Source organism: Topomyia yanbarensis, chromosome 2 (genome assembly GCF_030247195.1).
Source record: "Topomyia yanbarensis strain Yona2022 chromosome 2, ASM3024719v1, whole genome shotgun sequence".
Taxonomy (NCBI): domain Eukaryota; kingdom Metazoa; phylum Arthropoda; class Insecta; order Diptera; family Culicidae; genus Topomyia; species Topomyia yanbarensis.
In genome coordinates this window covers 202,435,795-202,454,245 of record NC_080671.1, presented here as the reverse complement: position 1 = coordinate 202,454,245, position 18,451 = coordinate 202,435,795, and the positions used below count along the sequence as shown (strand labels likewise).

The 18,451-nt window shown below is 44.1% G+C and overlaps 2 protein-coding genes across 2 annotated transcripts in view; both read right to left on the bottom strand.

The window, feature by feature from the left end:
* Positions 1-538: 538 nt before the first annotated feature.
* On the bottom strand, positions 539-5,839 carry LOC131679985 (uncharacterized). Its single transcript, XM_058960726.1, has one exon. It carries the CDS (start codon positions 5,837-5,839, stop codon positions 539-541), a length of 5,301 nt encoding a protein of 1,766 aa, XP_058816709.1.
* A 7,284-nt stretch (positions 5,840-13,123) lies between these two features.
* Positions 13,124-18,451, bottom strand: part of LOC131682702 (zinc finger protein Elbow) — a 79,191-nt gene continuing 73,863 nt past the window's right edge. Inside the window, exon 2 of the mRNA XM_058964390.1 lies at positions 13,124-14,628. Within this exon, the coding sequence (XP_058820373.1) occupies positions 13,297-14,628 (1,332 nt within the window). The 3' untranslated portion in view covers positions 13,124-13,296. The remainder of the gene's footprint in view (positions 14,629-18,451) is intronic.

Sequence of the window (18,451 nt, the reverse complement as noted above, 5' to 3'; positions counted from 1 at the left end):
ATGTATAGTAGTGCTCGTTTCAAATTACACAGGCTGAGTATTTGGCATAATCATTTCTAGTCCAAGGGTAGCGTTACTATTTTAACGTATACAAAATATAGTTTTACTTTAGTTTCTAATTGTAGTTCAGTGATTTCACAGTAGTTTTAAGTCTAGTAGAAATATTTACAAAATAGCGTGTGTGCCGAACATTCCGGCCACCTTGAAACATTACGGTGTTTCAACAAAAAATTCAAAGTGTGTTTGTTCTAGTGTTGCTTGCTCCGGGTAGTGGATGTCGATGATCTCGGTTGAGGATAGCAGATGTTACTCGGGAATGTGATAGCTGAGTTGCTCGTGTATAATGTCCACCACAAATCCAGTGACTGGCAACCATTGCCCTTGGAGTAGTTCATCGCCATCGACCGAGAAATAAGAAAAGACCAGGTAGATCGAACGATTGGGGTTAGGGGATTGGAATTGCAATTACCTGTGCAATGCGCAGGTGCGCATCGAGCAATTTCTCCCCGTCCGGGTTGCTCTACCAGGATGACAACTCTCAGTCGGCTCGTTGAGTTGGTGGTGTCGGTAGTAGAGCGATTCTGGCCACAGGACGCACAACCTCCTTGGCTGCAGCGGTTCGTAGAGTGACCACACGAACGATGCCATCGGCTCCGGGATGACATTTGATGATTTGGCCGAGAGGCCAATTGGTTGGCGGGATGTTGTCTTCCTTCACGATGACGACTCTGCCAACGTCGACGGAGACAGGCGGGTTGCAGCCTTTCGTAGCACGAGACTGCAGCTGTTGCAGGTATTCCGGGTACCAGCGAGACCAAATAGTTTGGAACCGTTTTTGAGTTAATTCCCAGTGGTCCAAGCGGTTGTCAGGAGTCTCCTTCAGATCAGCTTCCGGAACAGCTTGGAGATTGCTCCCGACGAGAAAATGTCCTGGCGTAAGGACCTCGAGATCGGACGGATCGTCCGGCATTGGAGTCAGCGGACGAGAATTGAGGCACATCTCTATCTGCGCCAGCAGTGTGAGCATGTCCTCGTACGCAACGTTCACGTTGCCGATTGCCTTCAACAGGTGTGTCTTCGCTGACTTCACTGCAGCCTCCCAAAGACCGCCAAAGTGTGGTGCTCGAGGTGGGATGAATTTCCAGCGAATTTCGTTGTCGGAGCACCAGTCGAAGATCTGATTCCGATCAGACTCATCGACCTTCAGCATGCGGTAGATGCGGTTCAGTGCATTCGATGCACCTTTGAAAGCAGTAGCGTTGTCAGAGTGCAACTCTACCACCTTTCCTCTGCGGGCGACCAGACGACGGAGTGCAGCTAGGAACGCTGGAGTAGACAGGTCGCTCACTAGCTCGATGTGAACTGCCTTCGTAGAGAAGCAGACGAATATGGCCACGTACACCTTCGTTGGGCCACGGTTGCGGACAGCGGACTTCAAATAGAACGGTCCGCAATAGTCGACTCCGCAGACGGAAAACGGTCGGGTTGGAGATACTCTCGATGCCGGAAGATCTGCTGTGCTCTGCTGGACTAGTGTGGGCTTGCTACGGAAGCAAGTGTGGCAACGGTGAAAGACGGATTTCACAAGATTTCTGCCGCCCAGAATCCAAAACTTCTGGCGGAGAGTGGCTAGCAGGAGTTGGGGGCCTGCGTGCAGTAGCTTCAAATGATAAAAACTAGCCAACAGAACAGCGAGCGGATGCTTGGCAGAGAGAACGATCGGGTGTTTCTTTGCATCGGTCAGCGCGGCATTGCGAAGCCGGCCACCGACACGTACGGTGCCTTCGGGATCGACGAACGGGTTCAACCACTTCAGCGTGGAAGATCTTGCGACACGTTCGCCACTAGCGAGATCGGAAATCTCCTCAGCGAAAAGTTCACCCTGCGCGAGATGACAGAGCGTAAGTTCGGCGTGTTGGAGTTCTTGTGCGGTAAGCGGATGGACTGGGTGCGGGTTAATGTTCGGGATGACGAGTGGCTTGTACTTCTCCTTTTCCGAACGACGTTGCGAGGCTCGTTCACGAAGCACGTGCAGATAACGCTGAATGAACGCTGTCACTCGGCGCAGCTTGGAGAAGTTGGAGTAGCGAGCGAAACTCAGTTGTGTCGTGGTCATGGCAACTAGTGGTATCTTGCGTCCTTCGGCGGACACTTCTGGAGTTTCTGCTGCGGGTAACGTTGGATTTGGCCAAAAATCCGGACACCTTGCTAGCCACTGTGTCCCAGTCCACCATCGTGAACGGTTGAGGAGATCAGTAGGACTCAATCCTCGGGAAATGTCGTCAGCAGGATTGTCGACTCCAGGAACATGCTTCCAGCGGTTGAGATCGGTTGAAAGCTGTATCTGCGAGACTCGGTTTGCGACGAAAGTCTTCCAACGACTCGGGTTCCCGCGAAGCCATTGGAGGACAGTAGTGGAATCTGTCCAGAAATGAACAGTCGCAGGAAGCTTCAGCGTCGCGTTCAGCTTCTTGTACAGCTGGGTCGACAAATGTGCGGCGCAGAGTTCCAGTCTGGCGATTGTCTGGCGAGTAGAAAGCGGAGCTACCTTGGACTTGGACGCCAACAACTGGACCGAAACTGTGCCGTGTGCTTCGGTTCGGACGTAACAGCATGTCCCATATGCGCGCTCAGACGCATCGCAGAAGAAGTGAAGCTGGATGCTGACGGCGTCGGGCATCGAAATGAAGCGGGGTACGCGAACTTCACTCAACAGGTGTAGTGTGTTATGGAACAGTTTCCATTCTTCTTGGAGTGTAAACGGGAGCGGCGTGTCCCATTCACATGCTTCGCCATTCTGCTTCAGAGCCCAAAGTCGCTGCATGAAGAGTTTGGCCTTGGTGATCGTTGGACCCACGAGTCCAAGAGGGTCGAAGATTTGGGCGATGTACGACATCACCTTGCGTTTCGTCAGTACGGATGCGGCTAACGGCAACTGAACCTTGAACCGGAGTATGTCCAACTTTGGTTCCCAAATGAGGCCGAGCGTGGAGACGGCCTGGTCATCCTGAAGATTGTGGAACGGCTGAATTGCCACATCATCAGGTGGTACATCCCCAAGAACTTCAGGAGAATTCGATGCCCATTTCTTGAGCGGTAATCCAGCGGAAGCTAGCATTGCCGATGCCTCACGACGCAGCTTGATGGCGGATTCTACGTCCGGCGCCCCAGAAAGAAAATCGTCGACGTAGAAGTCTTCCGTAACTGGTCCACTCGCGATTGGATACGACTGCTTGGTATCCTGTGCAATCTGCTGCAGAGTACGCGTTGCTAGGTACGGAGCGCTCGCTGTTCCGTACGTTACTGTCTGCAGTTCGTACGTAGCGATGGGTTCATCAGGGCCCGTGCGCCAAAGAATTCGCTGAAACGGCTGATCTTCAGGATGCACGAATACTTGCCGGTACATCTTCTCGATGTCCGCAACCAGAGCGACGTGATGTGTCCGAAATCTCATCACGATGGAGAGTAGATCTTGCTGAACTACGGGTCCGACCAACAGCGTGTCGTTCAGCGAATATCCTGACGCCGTCTTGCAGGACGCGTCGAAAACGACCCTAACTTTCGTAGTAGTGCTCGACTCCTTGAACACGGGATGATGTGGGAGATAACAGTGAGACTTCACGTCATCTACAGGCTCGTCAAGCCTTCTCATGTGACCGAGCTGTAGGTACTCGTCCATGAAACGATGATACGATTCCTTGATTGCAGGATCTCGTTGCAAACGGCGCTCCAGACTGTAAAAACGGCGTTCTGCGATGGCTCTAGAGGCCCCCAGGAAGACTTCTGGATCTTCGTTGTGAGGAAGACGTACGACGTACCTTCCAGTCGAATCACGCTTGACTGTACTGGAGTATAACTCTTCACAGCGATTTTCTTCGGGTGAGTGTGCAGGCCCAGTGGAAATCGCTTCTAACTCCCAAAACTTCTGAAGTGCGGCTTCCAAATCTTCATTGGTAATGGAGAGATTGCAGATCCGGGGAATGCAGGTAGATCCATTGGACGCGGAACCAGAGACCGCCCATCCGAATGGTGTTTCGACTACCCACGGAAGACCGTTACCGAGCGAGATCTTCCTACCGGTGTGAAGTTCCCAGAAGGCCTCACTTCCGATGACGAGGTCAATCCTTCCTGGGACGTGGAACTGTGGATCTGCTAATCCAACCTGCGGGAATTTCCACGCCGACGTATCGACCAGCATGGTCGGCAGCTCTGCGGATGGCTGCTTCAGAATGAGAAACTCGAGCTTAGTGGAGAATGGCTGAGTTCTCGATTCAATGGAGGCGGTGATGGCATTTTTCACCCTTTGCGTTGAGAGACCGATTCCTGCGACCGAAATGTCCACCTTGGTGCGACGGCTGAGGAGAACCTTCGCTAACTGACCGGAGATGAAATTGAACATTGACGCCGAGTCGAGTAGAGCACGAGCCTTGTATTCCCTGCCATGATCATCAACAACGTTGAGAACAACCGTTTCCAGTAGAACCATACTGCATGCGGTTTGGACCGCCATGCTGACCTGCGGTGGAGCAGAACCCGAACTGGACGAATGCGGCTGTTGAACCGGTGGAGATTGTTGTGATGATCCCGTAATGGCAGGACTCGACGACACCCTGGATGGAGAGGAATCGTGTAACAGGGAATGATGTCTTTCGTGGCACGTACGACACGTATACTTCGATACACACTTCCTGGCTGGGTGACCGAAGCTCAGACAGTTCCAACACAACCGTTTTTGCGAAACCAGCTCTCGGCGCTGGCGGACATCCTTTCCTAGGAACACTGGGCAGTTGCGGAGGGAGTGGCTGTCTGAACATGCTAACTGACATGGAGAATCTTGGTTGGGCGTAGCAGCTGCGTTAGCTGCGAACTTCACCTTCGTGCCCTTCCAACTCGGGGGGCCGGCCACCTTTGGAGGTGCCGGTTGCTGCGTATCTGGCCCGACAGAATTGAGGACGCGCACCCGCTGGTACAGGAACTCAACCAGTTCCTCGTACTTGACATCGTCCTGGCTGCTCGTTTTCTCCTCCCATGCTCGCAATGTGGATTGGTCCAGCTTATACGACAGCATGTTCACCAGCGGCGTATCCCAATGCTCCACAGGTTCATCCAATTTCGCCAACGCCCGTACATGGCGCTGAAAATCGTCGACCAGACTGTGGATGCGCTTAGCAGATTCTTGCTTGACCGCTGGCAGCTCGTAGAGTGTCCTAAACAGCTGACGTTTGAGAAAACGGCGATTGTCGTACCTCTTGTGTAGGGCGTCCCATGTTGACGCATAGTTGTCAGCTTCGACGTCAACTGATTCGAACGGCTTCTTTGCGTCCCCTTCAAGCGATTGTAGAAGGTACTGAAGCTTGGCGACCGTTGGTATGTCCCCATTGGAATGAACCATGGACGTAAAGGTATCTCGAAATGACAACCAACGTGAGAAATCGCCATCAAATCTCGGTAGGTCGATCTTTGGAAGACGGAGGTGGAATCCTGTCGAGAAAGTGTGTTGATTTGCCATCATGGATGTGTTCAAAGCTGAGTTGTTCGCTTCTACAGGAACCTTGGAGAGTAGAAAGCCTTTCGCTGCGCAGTATCGCTGCTCGAAATCGACACGTTCCGCCAGGTGTGATGCCAGAAACTCCTCCTTGTCCAGTCTTTCAATTGCATCCTGCGCCTCCATGAACTGCGCATAAGCCCTATCCAGCGACTCTATACGAACACTCAACTGAAAAGCATCACGTGCAGGATCGTACCGAATGATAAACTTCTCCAAAGCATCACGAATTGCCAGCAATCCATTGCGCTGGACAAGCCGGTCTCCCAACACTTTCTCCTCTTTGGGTGGCATCACGACGCACTACGAACGGAAACGGCAGTTAAATCGATAACGGACTCCTTCCCGACGCGAACTAACCGTTTCTACGCGAAACCGAACCGAACGAGGACAAAACACACTCGAAACGATTAAATCCTTCCCGACGCGATCGCGAAATTCGAACGGAAGTGAGCAGTTTTTTAATCGAACGATTGCTCCTTCCCGTCGCGAACTAACCCACTTCTACGCGGTATCGCAAATCGAGGGCGCGAAACGATTTTCCACTCGATTCGCGGACCGTCCACCGATTGCCACAATGACTGAAGGTCACCCACTTTCTTAAAACTAAAAACAAATGCTACTGCAAGCCACGTGTGGCGGAAAATTGGAATTGACTCACCGGGGATTCCAGTCCGGAATCAGAAGTGTTGCTCAATGACCAGGCAGTGACATTTATCAGCAATACCTTCACTGACAACAACAGCTTCCCAAGCGACGCTCACTCAGCGTCCAAAATGGCTCTGTAGACGCGGCTATCGGAGGTCAACTACCTCCCGATCCGTTGAATAGCCACCAGTCACAATGGCCCACTCGATGGCTTGAAAAATGGCCACAGTCCAAGCGCTTCACACGCGACAGTAATTGCGGTAGCGCGAAAATCTTCCACCACACAATCGAAAAACACTAGCCGTCGTATTTCGGCCCTTTCACTTGCGCCTTTACCTTTGCGCGAATATTTATATTACCGCGCGATCGCGTTTGCCCGAAAAATCCGCTTTCACTACGGCGCACCCGCCAATTCGCAAACGCGATGGCGATCTTTTTCAGCCACGCAATGGCTACACTTTGCCCAAGCGGTACCTTTTCCGCGATTTGTTCACTACCGCACAACGCACTTGCGGTTTGAATTGCCTTCTATCCGGCTCGAAGGACCAAAATGTTCGAGCACGAACTTTTGCCGGTCACCGAAGGACTTACTTCTAGTTAATAAACTAGCACCGAAAGTGCGCACAGAAAAGGGCACGGGATCGCAATTCCACCGAACACTGGGGGAACTTAATAAAATGTTTGCATCGCGCACTGCAAACTAAAGTCCGCCCTTCGCTTGGGGACTTAGCCAAAATCTCACTATGGCTCACCGTATCACAAAACGAACCGAAACACTAAGTCCACCAACCCGCTGGGGACTTGTAAAATTTACTGCCTGCTGACTTAGGCAAAATTACCGACGGCTTTCTTTTAAATCACACCGAGAACGAAAACGAACAACCTTCCTTCACCAGATCTATTTTCAACTGACTTTATATACATAGTATTAGCCGTGATCAGCTGTGATCGCGACGATAGTTTCATTCCTCTCTCTCTCTCTCCAAATATTTTCTACCTACTGCTACACAGCGGAGTGTATGTATAGTAGTGCTCGTTTCAAATTACACAGGCTGAGTATTTGGCATAATCATTTCTAGTCCAAGGGTAGCGTTACTATTTTAACGTATACAAAATATAGTTTTACTTTAGTTTCTAATTGTAGTTCAGTGATTTCACAGTAGTTTTAAGTCTAGTAGAAATATTTACAAAATAGCGTGTGTGCCGAACACTTTACTTTGACATTTGTCACAAAATAAGAGGGGGGCCTTCGAAAATTAATAAAAAGATATTTGCAATGCCCTAGTGGAGAGTAATAAATATTTCTGATCAGCATTCTCCCCGTAGTAAAAACATTTTTGATGCAGTTTACTGCGAGATGCCCCCTCTTTTCAGCGATTGTATCCTTCGATTTGTAATTCATCGGACGAGGTCACGGATCTGATCACTGTTCTACAGTGGAATTGCAGAAGCATTATCCCGAAAATCGGTTCATAAAAAATTTTGATAACAAAATTTGAAATACGATGCATTTGCATTATGCGAAATATGGCTTACTCCATAAATAGACCTGAATATCCACGATTTTCATATTATTCGCTCTTGGGGAGGAGTACTTTCGGGGATCAAAAAGTGCTATTCTTCCAATAGAATCGACCCTCTTCTACCGCGGGCATTAAAGTTGTCATTTGCCAAACCAGAACTAAAGGCAACAACCTTAGCATTGCTTCGACCTATACAATATAGCCGACAAAATTGAGTCAACTCTAGAGCTTCCTCCGGAGGAAGGGTACGGGTTTCTGGCTGGCTTGATTCTCGATGCCGCAATTCAAACTCAGACTAAACGTGTCTCAGACGCGAACTCTCGCGGGCGTCCACCCAACCCATGGTGGGACAAAGAGTGCTTAAACATGTACGCGGAGAAGACCACCGCCGTATAAGACCTTTCAGGGTGACGGGCTACCCGCTAGCTATTGACAGGACGTGATGTTAGAAACGCGAATGAAAAGTTAGATGAAAGCCAAGAATCGTAGCTACTGGCGCCGGTTCATTGTCGGGTTAACGAGAGAAACATCGATGAGCACTCTTTGGGGCATGGCGCGTCGCTTATGCAACCGAAACAGTACTAAAGAGAGCGTGGAATATTCAAACTGTTGGATATTCAATTTCGCCAGGAAGGTTTGTACAGATTCCGCCCCGGCACAGAAAATCTACCGCGCCCCGTCCCATCTCGATAACGCGAACGTCAGACAGAATCAAATTTAACTTGATGAAGAATCTGCCAGACTCTGCATGTTGAATTTATTTAATAATTTTCTTGAGGGTAGCAATGGTCCTAATGATTGGAGGAAGTGAAGGACATCACCATCCAAAAACCAGGAAAGCCAGTTTCCTACCACAACTCGTATCGACCGATTGCAATGTTGTTCTGTATCCCGAAGTTGTTCGAGAAAATGATCTTGTTTCGCCTCGACAATTGGGTCGAAATAAATAGCTTCCTGTCAAACACACCATTTGGCTTTCGCAAAGGCAAAGTGAGATTGTCTTGCGTTGCTCTTAGCAGAAATTCAAATGGCCTATGCTAGCAAAGATCAGATGGCATCAGTTTTCTTGGATATTAAGGGGGTTTTTGATTTAGTTTCTAACAAAATTCTTTTTGAGAAGCTGCACCAGCAGAGTCTTTCACAGACTCTAAACAACTTTTTGCTAAACTTGTCTGAAAAATACATACACTCTTCGCATGGTGGTATATCGACAGCACGAATGAGCTACATGGGTCTTTTCTTGGGCTCATGTCTTAACACCGTTCTTTACAACCATGGCAAGATACCTTAGACAATTTATATGCTTGGGCCCTCCAGCTGGATATCGAATTCTCCACCGAGAAAACTGAGCTAGTTTTATTTTCAAGAAAGCATGAACTGGCGACTACAGCTTCAATTAATGGGTCAAACTATTACTCAGGTTTTAACTTTCATATATCTCGGGGTCTGGGTTGACTTTAAAAGTACCTGGGTCATATGTCATATTATGTATCTGAAACAGGAAAGCCAACAAAGGATCAATTTTTTCCGTATGCAATAACCAGAACATGGTAGGGCGTCCATCCAGAAGACCTGATCAAACAACCAAATAACGATACTGTCGGTGATGAAGTACGGAAGTTTCTGTTACCGCTCCGCTGCGAACATACATTTCCTCAAATTAGAGCGAATCCAATATTGTTGTTTGCGTTTTGCATGCACTCGACCAATACGATGAATCTAGAAGTGCTCCGCTGAAAATGGACTTTTGGGACCTATCATATCGATTGCTCATCCGATGCGATATCTTGAACCCCTTAGTAATTGTATATTTTGTGAGAAATGATTAATATATTTATATGGGGAGGGATAGTGGCTGCATTCCATCATCCTGAAGGTACCCTGGGCCAGAGGAATGGATGTGGGTCGGAATTCCATTCGTGTGAAGTATCGGATCACTACACGTTAGACGCTTATCCCTCTTCCGCATGTACTGTACACCCACGATGGTTTGATGCGACTCCAAGGCGACAAAAAAGTATCCCTTTACCTTTATTTTCAGTTATTACATAATATAAAACTATATTTGGTCATCCATCTACCTATTTTTAATTTAAGACAATAATGCGTCCAACTAAATGGATCCGGAAATAGGTGTAACTAATTATCAAAGAAAGCATTATTGAAAAATTACCGTATGCAAAACGACAGATTCGAAATGCGCAGACCACTTCCCATGGTGTGTTAAAAGAGGCCATTCATATACCACGTGGACAATTCAGAGGAGGGTAGGTGTCATGAGAAAGCCCACGCTAGCCCATGGGGAGGAGGGTGGTGGCATGGAAATGTCCACGTGGACTGTTCGCTATATTTTTGTCTTTTATAAAAAATTAATTTATAAATTGGTGGTAGTGTTTTTCTCACACTTTATTTTGAATGTTTTGAAAATTGAAAACATCGATGGCATCTATCATAAAAAATCAAAGAAAATTGTGCGAAACAATATTCGAGGAAAAAATTCTGTCTGAATCACTTGAATCAATCTTGTGTAACTTGGTCAAATCTCACTGTTTTTGGATTTGGCGGCTTGTGGTTAAATTATGAGCCAATTCAGAAATCCATAGGTTACTTCGATTTTGCGTTAAACCCAAAAGGGGCGATCCATAAATGACGTAGCATTTTTTTAGTGATTTTTAACACCCCCCTCCCCCATCGTATCATTTCGTCACAAACCTCTAACTACCCCCTGGTAATTACGTAGCTTGACGGTAATTCTCCCCCCCCCCCTTGTCCCCGTAAAATTAAAAAATAATTAAAAAAACGATGTTAGTTATTCCCCTTTAAAAAAGCTACGTAGCATGACATGACCCCCTACCCCCCTGTCGTCACACCTCATCACAAAATACAAAACTCCCCCCTCTCCCATATAATCTACGTCATTTATGGATGATCCCAAAGATCATATTGTCGTTAAGAAATGAGTTATTTCCATTAAAACTTCACAAAAAAACTATAGAAGTGTATGACATTCTGTGGTTGAAGTTTGAACGATTTCCATCAAGTCCTTCTGCATCATAGTAGTTTTATGAAAATTGGGAAAATCCGCGTGAACATCGTAAGGAGGGGGTAGGAGTACAGAAATTGTCCACGTTTGTCCAAGAAGGGAATGAAATGAAAAGTTTGTACACGTGGTATATTAACGGCCCCTAAGGAATGTCTCATATCACTGCTAGGTAAAATAAATTGGTTGTGACGCAATTTCATAAACATCCATTTTTCCAGTAGATTATGAAAGACCCTTGCTAAGGGACCATTCATAAATTATGTAACGCAAAAATTGCCCAAAATTGACTCCCCCTCCCCCCATGTAACAAATTGTCATAAATTTCTCCATCCCCCCTCTCCTATTACGTAACAAATTCCTAGAAAAAAATTGTTTTTCTTCGGTGAAAACATGTTACGTAACGATCTAGCTAATTCCCCCTCCCCCCTATGTCAAAACATGTCACAACCCCTCTCCAACTAAAAGCGGTACGTAATTTATGAATGGTCCCTAATGAAGAAAGACGAATAACTGCTGCTGAAATGAGCGTAATCTTCCAAATTAATTCTCTTCATAGAAACCACATTTTAATTGAACGATTTAGATTTGAAATTACAGTTGTAAAACGTAAACAAAGGAGAACAGTTTAATCTTTCGTTGACTGCTTTGATATGTGGGCGGCCAATAACGGTTTCTCTGTAAATTCCCCCAGCGAGAATTCAGACAGTTGGCTATGTTGAGGTCGGCCAAAAAATCGATTTTTTTATTCTTCTTTCGTAAACTTCAGGTTCTTAAGAATGTTACCTCAAATTTTTATAGAGATCGGAGCAGTAGACGCAAAGTTATAACTTTTTTTTGGCTTGTTCGTAATTTAACTGCCATATCCTTGAACGATTCCATTTTTTCGTCAAAATTTTCATATTAACATTATGAATTTTTAAATATTTTTTCAGTTAAAAAGAGTGATTTTTTTGGAAAAATCGTCACCGTTTCCAAAAAAAAAAGTTTTTTTTAATCGATCGTTCAAGGATACCACAGGTACATATACATATACTAATGATTTTTTTTTAGTTTTATGATTTCGGTTGAGCTGTTGGACAGGAAGCGTAGTCACGGCAATCCTATTTGAATGAAAAAAAAACGCGTTTTGAGGAATATGCTCTAATTTTGACAATTATTAATATTTTTTTATGTTCTCAAGTGGATTTTGTAAATTGAACATTGTACTACGCTAAACGTATAACAAGTATTTCATAAAAATAGGGCTACATATATTTATACAAATTCAAACTTTTCCCTTTTTTCTCGCATCTCAACATATATAACCCCTTAAACGCCCTAATAAGTTTGTTGAGATATATTTTATTCTGGAAAATAGCATGATTTTAAAATATATTGATGAATAGAATTTTTTGTAATAATTCTGCCTGATGCAATCAAATGTTGCTGGCATACAAATTGTAATATGTAGTGTGTATTTTAGTCAATCTATTTTTTTGATATCATCTTAATTTTTTTGAAATAGGTCACAACTTTTTTTTCGGTGCATATTTTTGTTCGCAAAGCATGATTAACTCCTTGCAACTTAGAAAGCTCCTAATTTTTTTTTGGGAAGTGGTATTTAAAAATGCTGATACGCCTTGTTTGTCTGTGAAAAACACTGAAGCTCTTAAACCCATTACAACCGCAAAGGATCGTTCGTATTGAGAATGGTCGAATTTATGGTCTGGTCATTTGCGGACTGAAACAATTTAATACAAGCATATTTTCTGGCTCACAAACTGACAAAGATCGAAACTGTGAATGAAGTAATCTTCACACTGGGACAAAATAATTAATCTAGCTTTACAGACTGCGGCCTCTGCAGAATTCTTTATTTACCAGCTTAGAGCAACTTTCGCGTACGATAAAATGCGTCCCACCTTTTGATTTTTGCTGTAGGAAGAAACAATTTAACCACCACAATATTCACCATGATCTGCTGCCGAAAAGCCGGCGATGTGATGGTTCTGTTGCTTGTCAGCCGGCCAGCCATCAGCGTAAAGATAATTTATGACCAACGTCACGTCGCCGCTGGTGAGCTTTTTAGTATAGCAATTAGTGCGCGTCAAGAGAAATGGCGTAACGCAAGATTTATAACCCGGCCAGATGTGTAGGTTTTTCAGCTCAAGCCATTTTCAATGAAGGTTGGATGCAGCATTGCTATTGCTGACTCTTTTGAAGTAGGTACTTACATTTTTTCAGATCTTTATTGCTGTCGGTGAAGAACATCATTCATTTCGGCTATCAGCGGTTTTTAATCTGTGTTACGTGAGGATGTAATTTACCTCGCACGTATAATGGCGGTGGTATTTTCAATGATTCGACAAAGACTTTTTCCCAAGAAAATAATTTTATTTCGTTTCTCTTTGAAATATTGCAATAGAGTACCTAGAGTTTAGACAAAGTTTCTTTTTATGTGTTTTGTTACATTAAAAGTTACAGATAACATCTTAGACAAAACGCTCTACTATGTACAAACTTAGAACAACCATGCTTAGAGACGAGAGTGGCAGAACTCATGGGTGCATATTGTTTGACCCGTTTAACCGTGCCCCATAAAATGAATATGGATGAAAATACTGCGCTAGCGACGGATGTGGTGGCATTGGGAGTCCGGCTAATGAGGCAGGAGAGAGGGAGAAAGGTTTTCCATACGGATGATAACGTGCTGTGGACAGTGGACTTAGCGGAGGTGTTGAGTAGGATCTTTGGAACAGTGGGTGTGTCGGAGGTAATCCAGCTGCTGCAGCAGCCGCTGTGGCTGGATTTAGTAGCGCTTCTGACATTGAGGCTGCCGCTGCATGCTGCGTCCGAAGATGTTGGAATAGCTCTTCAGAGGCAGCGAATCGTTTACCGCAGTAGGACGAGTCACTTCCAATCCAATTACACACGTAAGGCAGCTGGGAGGCTGCCGCAAGTGCAGCAAGTTGAGCATGAGCGTACATGGCAGCAGATGATTGACTGGCAGCTAGAGAAGCTGCAGCAGCTACAGGAGAATAGTTTTTACTTCCTGCGTGGTCACATTGAGTGCATCCTGCTGGACAGCTAGACGTCCCAAGCTTTCCCAGCATGTGAGAGCTTAAGGCACAACCAGTACAGTATGGGTCTCGGCATACCGGCATCATCGACTCTGAAGCTTTCATTTTGGCGTAGTTGAAGTAAGGATTCATGGCGGCTGCTTTCATCATTTGGTGGTGTGGAGTCATGAGAGCACTAGCAGTCATAAGATCCATTGGATAACTTCCATAAGCGGAATAATATGATGGACCCACTGATACTAGTGAAGGAGCTGATGTGGTCATTTTCGCTATGGATTCGCTACTGCTGCTATTGAAATATCTAGAGGGTGCCTCTGAAGTTGCTTTTGAAGTCACAGGATCAGTTGATCCAATCAGCCGTTCTTCGTTGTTGGTCGGCGAATCTTTGGATGAGGCACAGTTTGGACTATTCACACGTTCTTCATTCGATTGCAGATAACCGGGAGTTTTACGATTATTACTCGACGGAGAAGCTCGAGATGAAGTAGCACTTTGGTTTGATTCGCAACGGCCATTTGCTGGCTGCTGATGGAATGTGCTAGGCTGTTTGGGTGATTTGTTTCGCGAGCCCATCTGTCGACCGTCATCGGGAGATTTAGTCTGATCATGATTTGATGATTCGTATGGTTTGAAGCTGGATTTTGGCGTGTCGCTCGAAGAACAGTTTGATAATGTACCGGGTGAAAGCTTGTCACGGCTATTTTTTGTACTTTTCTCGATGTTGGCCAGCAACTTTGGGTTTGGCGAATCGGAACCGATGGCGCTGCATGTCTGTGCTAACAAGGCCAAAGGACTGGTTTTGGAGTCGAACTGTAATAAAAGAGATAAAAAAATATATTAGTTATCTTGCTATCAGAGAGAAGAGACAGTTGTAAGTTGGCGAGTGTCCACAACTGCAACCCAATAAATTTTCTTGTTAGATATGTTTTTCGACTAATTTCAAATGTATGTGTGCAATATATCGCTATTGAGATATACGTCGTATCAAAATAAGCCTCGCATCAACGAATTTTGGAACATGCTCATCAATGGTGCACCTGATTTGAAGCGTCGCTATAGCTGTCGAGATTTTTGCTTTAGAGTTGTCATAAGCCGCTTTTCCTTGGAAAATTAATAAAAGATCTGTATCTGATCAGAAACGGCGATGAACATTTGTTGGACTAGTTGGACTGCTTGTGTAACATCAGATCAACTAGTTTTACAAATGCTCATATTCTATAAGAACTGTGGATAACACAGAAACTTGTTTCTGCAACGGAAGGTGTAATAAGAAGAGCAGGGATCGACACGAGTGGTACGATTTTCACAAAGTCCGTTCAGCTACTTGGCTTCGCCGATGACGTTGATATTATTGCACGAAACTTTGAGAAGATGGAGGAAGCCTACATCAGACTGAAAAGAGAAGCCAAGCGCGTCGGACTTGCCATCAACACGTCGAAGACAAAGTACATGATAGGAAGAGGTTCACGAGAAGAGAATGAGAACCGCCCGCTTCGAGTTTGCATCGGTGGCGATGAAATCGAGGTGGTTGAAGAGTTCGTGTACTTGGGCTCACTGGTGACCGCCGACAATGATACCAGCAGAGAGATTCGTAGACGCGTCGTGGCAGGAAATCGTGCTTACTTTGGCCTCCGCAAGACACTTCGGTCGAACAGAGTTCGCCGTCGTACGAAGTTGACCATCTACAAGACGCTGATTAGACCGGTAGTTCTCTACGGGCACGAGACCTGGACCATGCTCGTGGAGGACCAACGCGCACTTGGTGTCTTCGAACGGAAAGTGCTGCGTACCATCTACGGTGGAGTGCAGATGGAAGACGGCACATGGAGACGGCGAATGAACCATAAGTTGCATTAGCTGTTGGGGGAGCCGCCCATCTATCATACCGCGAAAATCGGACGACTACGGTGGGCCGGGCACGTAGCCAGAATGTCGGACAATAGCCTGGTGAAAACGGTTCTCAATTGCAATCCGACCGGTTCAAGAAGACTCAATGCCAAACTATTGCGTACACTTGAAGTAGCTATCAAAACTCGTTCCTCGTACATAAAAATAATTATTCTACAAAGCTGCTACAAACAGCCATAAAACTTACGAAAAAGGCTCTTATTGAAAATGGTTCTCTAGCGTATTTTCCAATATTCACTTAAAGTTTGATATTTTTATCAATACATTCACGGGTACAAATCCGTTCCTCTAAATGAGAAAACTGACTCATGATTTTCGGAATAAAGTGTTTTTTCATGTTATGAAAATACACCATGAATTATGTGCATCATATCATGAACTATTTGTTTGTAACGCAGTATATGCGTTACTCTTGTTTTGTCGACGAGTATTTTCAGGCGTTTTAATGACGGTTATGATTCCAGGTATCATGAACTAAATTTCTGAAAACAAACTTTTTTATTGAAATTGAAAATAAGTTAAATGATAGTCATTTCAATCATAATTCTACTAAAATTGGTAAAATTAAAAACCTCTCTTTTACTATTTTTAGGACAACTATGGTGAGTGCGAATCTTACTGCCAATATTCCCCCAACGAACAGCTTTTGAGATCAACTTTAACTCCTGCACTACCAGAATAAGATTGACATAATCCGAATGTTGTTGCTATTTTTGCTCCGGTGACTGGTTCAGAAACTTATGGTTTATATTTTTTACTTCTAAATAATACAAAACACCATGAAGTCTCGCAATTTTTAAACCAAATATGTCGTCATTTTTCTGTAAATTACGGCTCCGAATTCACGATGATTTGCCCATGTTCAAATCATGCTTACTAGTGAGCTTCTTCAAAACAGGATAATAATGATCGTTATATTAGATAGTCAAAAAAATTAAGGTTCATTGTAATATAAAATGAACATGGGATTTCTAATGCCCTGAACAACTTTTTTCAACCAATTTCGCCGTTTTGTTCGACTACCTTACTAAGTTCTCAAAATAAATGTTCGACTACTGTAAATGATGAAATTCATGATCAAAGTATTGCCTTCAGTGCATTTTGAAGTTATTTATGGAGATTTTTTTTCGAGTGTATTGTAATGAACGAAACAAACGATAATCTGATTGAAAAAATGATTACCCATAAATAACTGCAAAATGAACTCTTAAATCATTTTTCCCAGAAACACTAAAATTTTTTAGACATGGCATATTTTTTTTGTCTAATAGAAGCAAAAATCTAGTCGAACAAAATGGTGATTGTATGTTGAATGAGGTTTTCCAGAAATTGAAACATCTGTGTTCGTTTAGTATGAGAAAATCCTTGAAACTTTTTTGACTACCTAATAGTATAACTGCGCATCAAAATCAACTTAGTAGTCTGGAATGCACGACCACAACTCGTTTCAATTACATTCTCTTATATTTTTGTTTAGAAACCAATTGTAGTTATTAGACTCCGTCTGCATTTGTTCAATTTGACTCATTCAATATGATGTCGTGAAGGAAAACAGGTAAATGATTGCCCCTAAATAACGGCAACCAGGCTCTCGCGTGGCAAAAATTGACGGTATGTGTTACACATGTAGCAGCAATGATTAGTAATCATGGGAGTGCTTGTTATAGTTCATGATGGGCGTCTTTTTCATCATGATATGATGAACCATTATCATGATTTCTAAAGATGACAAAATTTTTGGTTTCATGATTTATAATTCATGAAAACGGAAAAGGATTTGTTTCCGTGTTCTTATAATGGTGCTCAAGATGTTCCTAAAACTACGGCAAAACTACCTTACTTTTGATAGTTTTGCATTTTTCCACGTCAACAATGCGCCTAGTTCAATATAACCCTGTTTTTGTTAGATAGGGAGTTTATTCATAGTCTAAAAAAATGTTAACAATTTAATGTTATGTGACATCATTTGCAAATTGTATATGATACTCTTATACATAATAACAAGCAATCGTGTAAAGAGCATTTTTTTCAGCCTGTAATTGAGACACCATGATCTCTTTATCGATTATCATATTTGAAAAGACTGCAAAAGCTGCTTCCAGTACCTCCAAAATCAACAGCCAGCACATCAGATCACACTTGTGGCCCGTATGTTGAGCAAACAAGCAATTATAGTTCTCCGTTGCAAAAGAAGGTTTTCACGCACAATAACACGTTACGTGTATGTGATCTACCAGTTACCTGTTAATATTCGTCATATTTTCTTTATTTCCACTTTTATATTTTGTCGAACAGATCCAATGCTCCGTTTAGCTAATGAAGTAGATGCAGCCGTGTCACGACATACGGGTGATTCTTCCGTAATACAATCATATACCAAAGCAGTTATACGAACTCAACGATAAGTTGCACAACAACTTAAGAAACATATTTCAGTAACATATTGTGCCACTGCGGAGAGTACACTTTTCATCTGTTTGTATTTTTTTACAGTGTCAGTATCGATTTTCCAACAGATTACTGACATAAACCTTGTCAAGTCACTTGATATGATGGGTCAGTCAGATCGATCAAACAGGGTTAAGTGAGGCGATAATTTGGCTTTTGATCATTTCCCGCCTTGATTGCGGCGGCAATCTTTATTGAATTTTAGCTTATTTAAGATGACCGCATAAAGACGGCCCGATGAGAAGGGGATTAAAGCGCAAACAAGCGAGAGACAAAT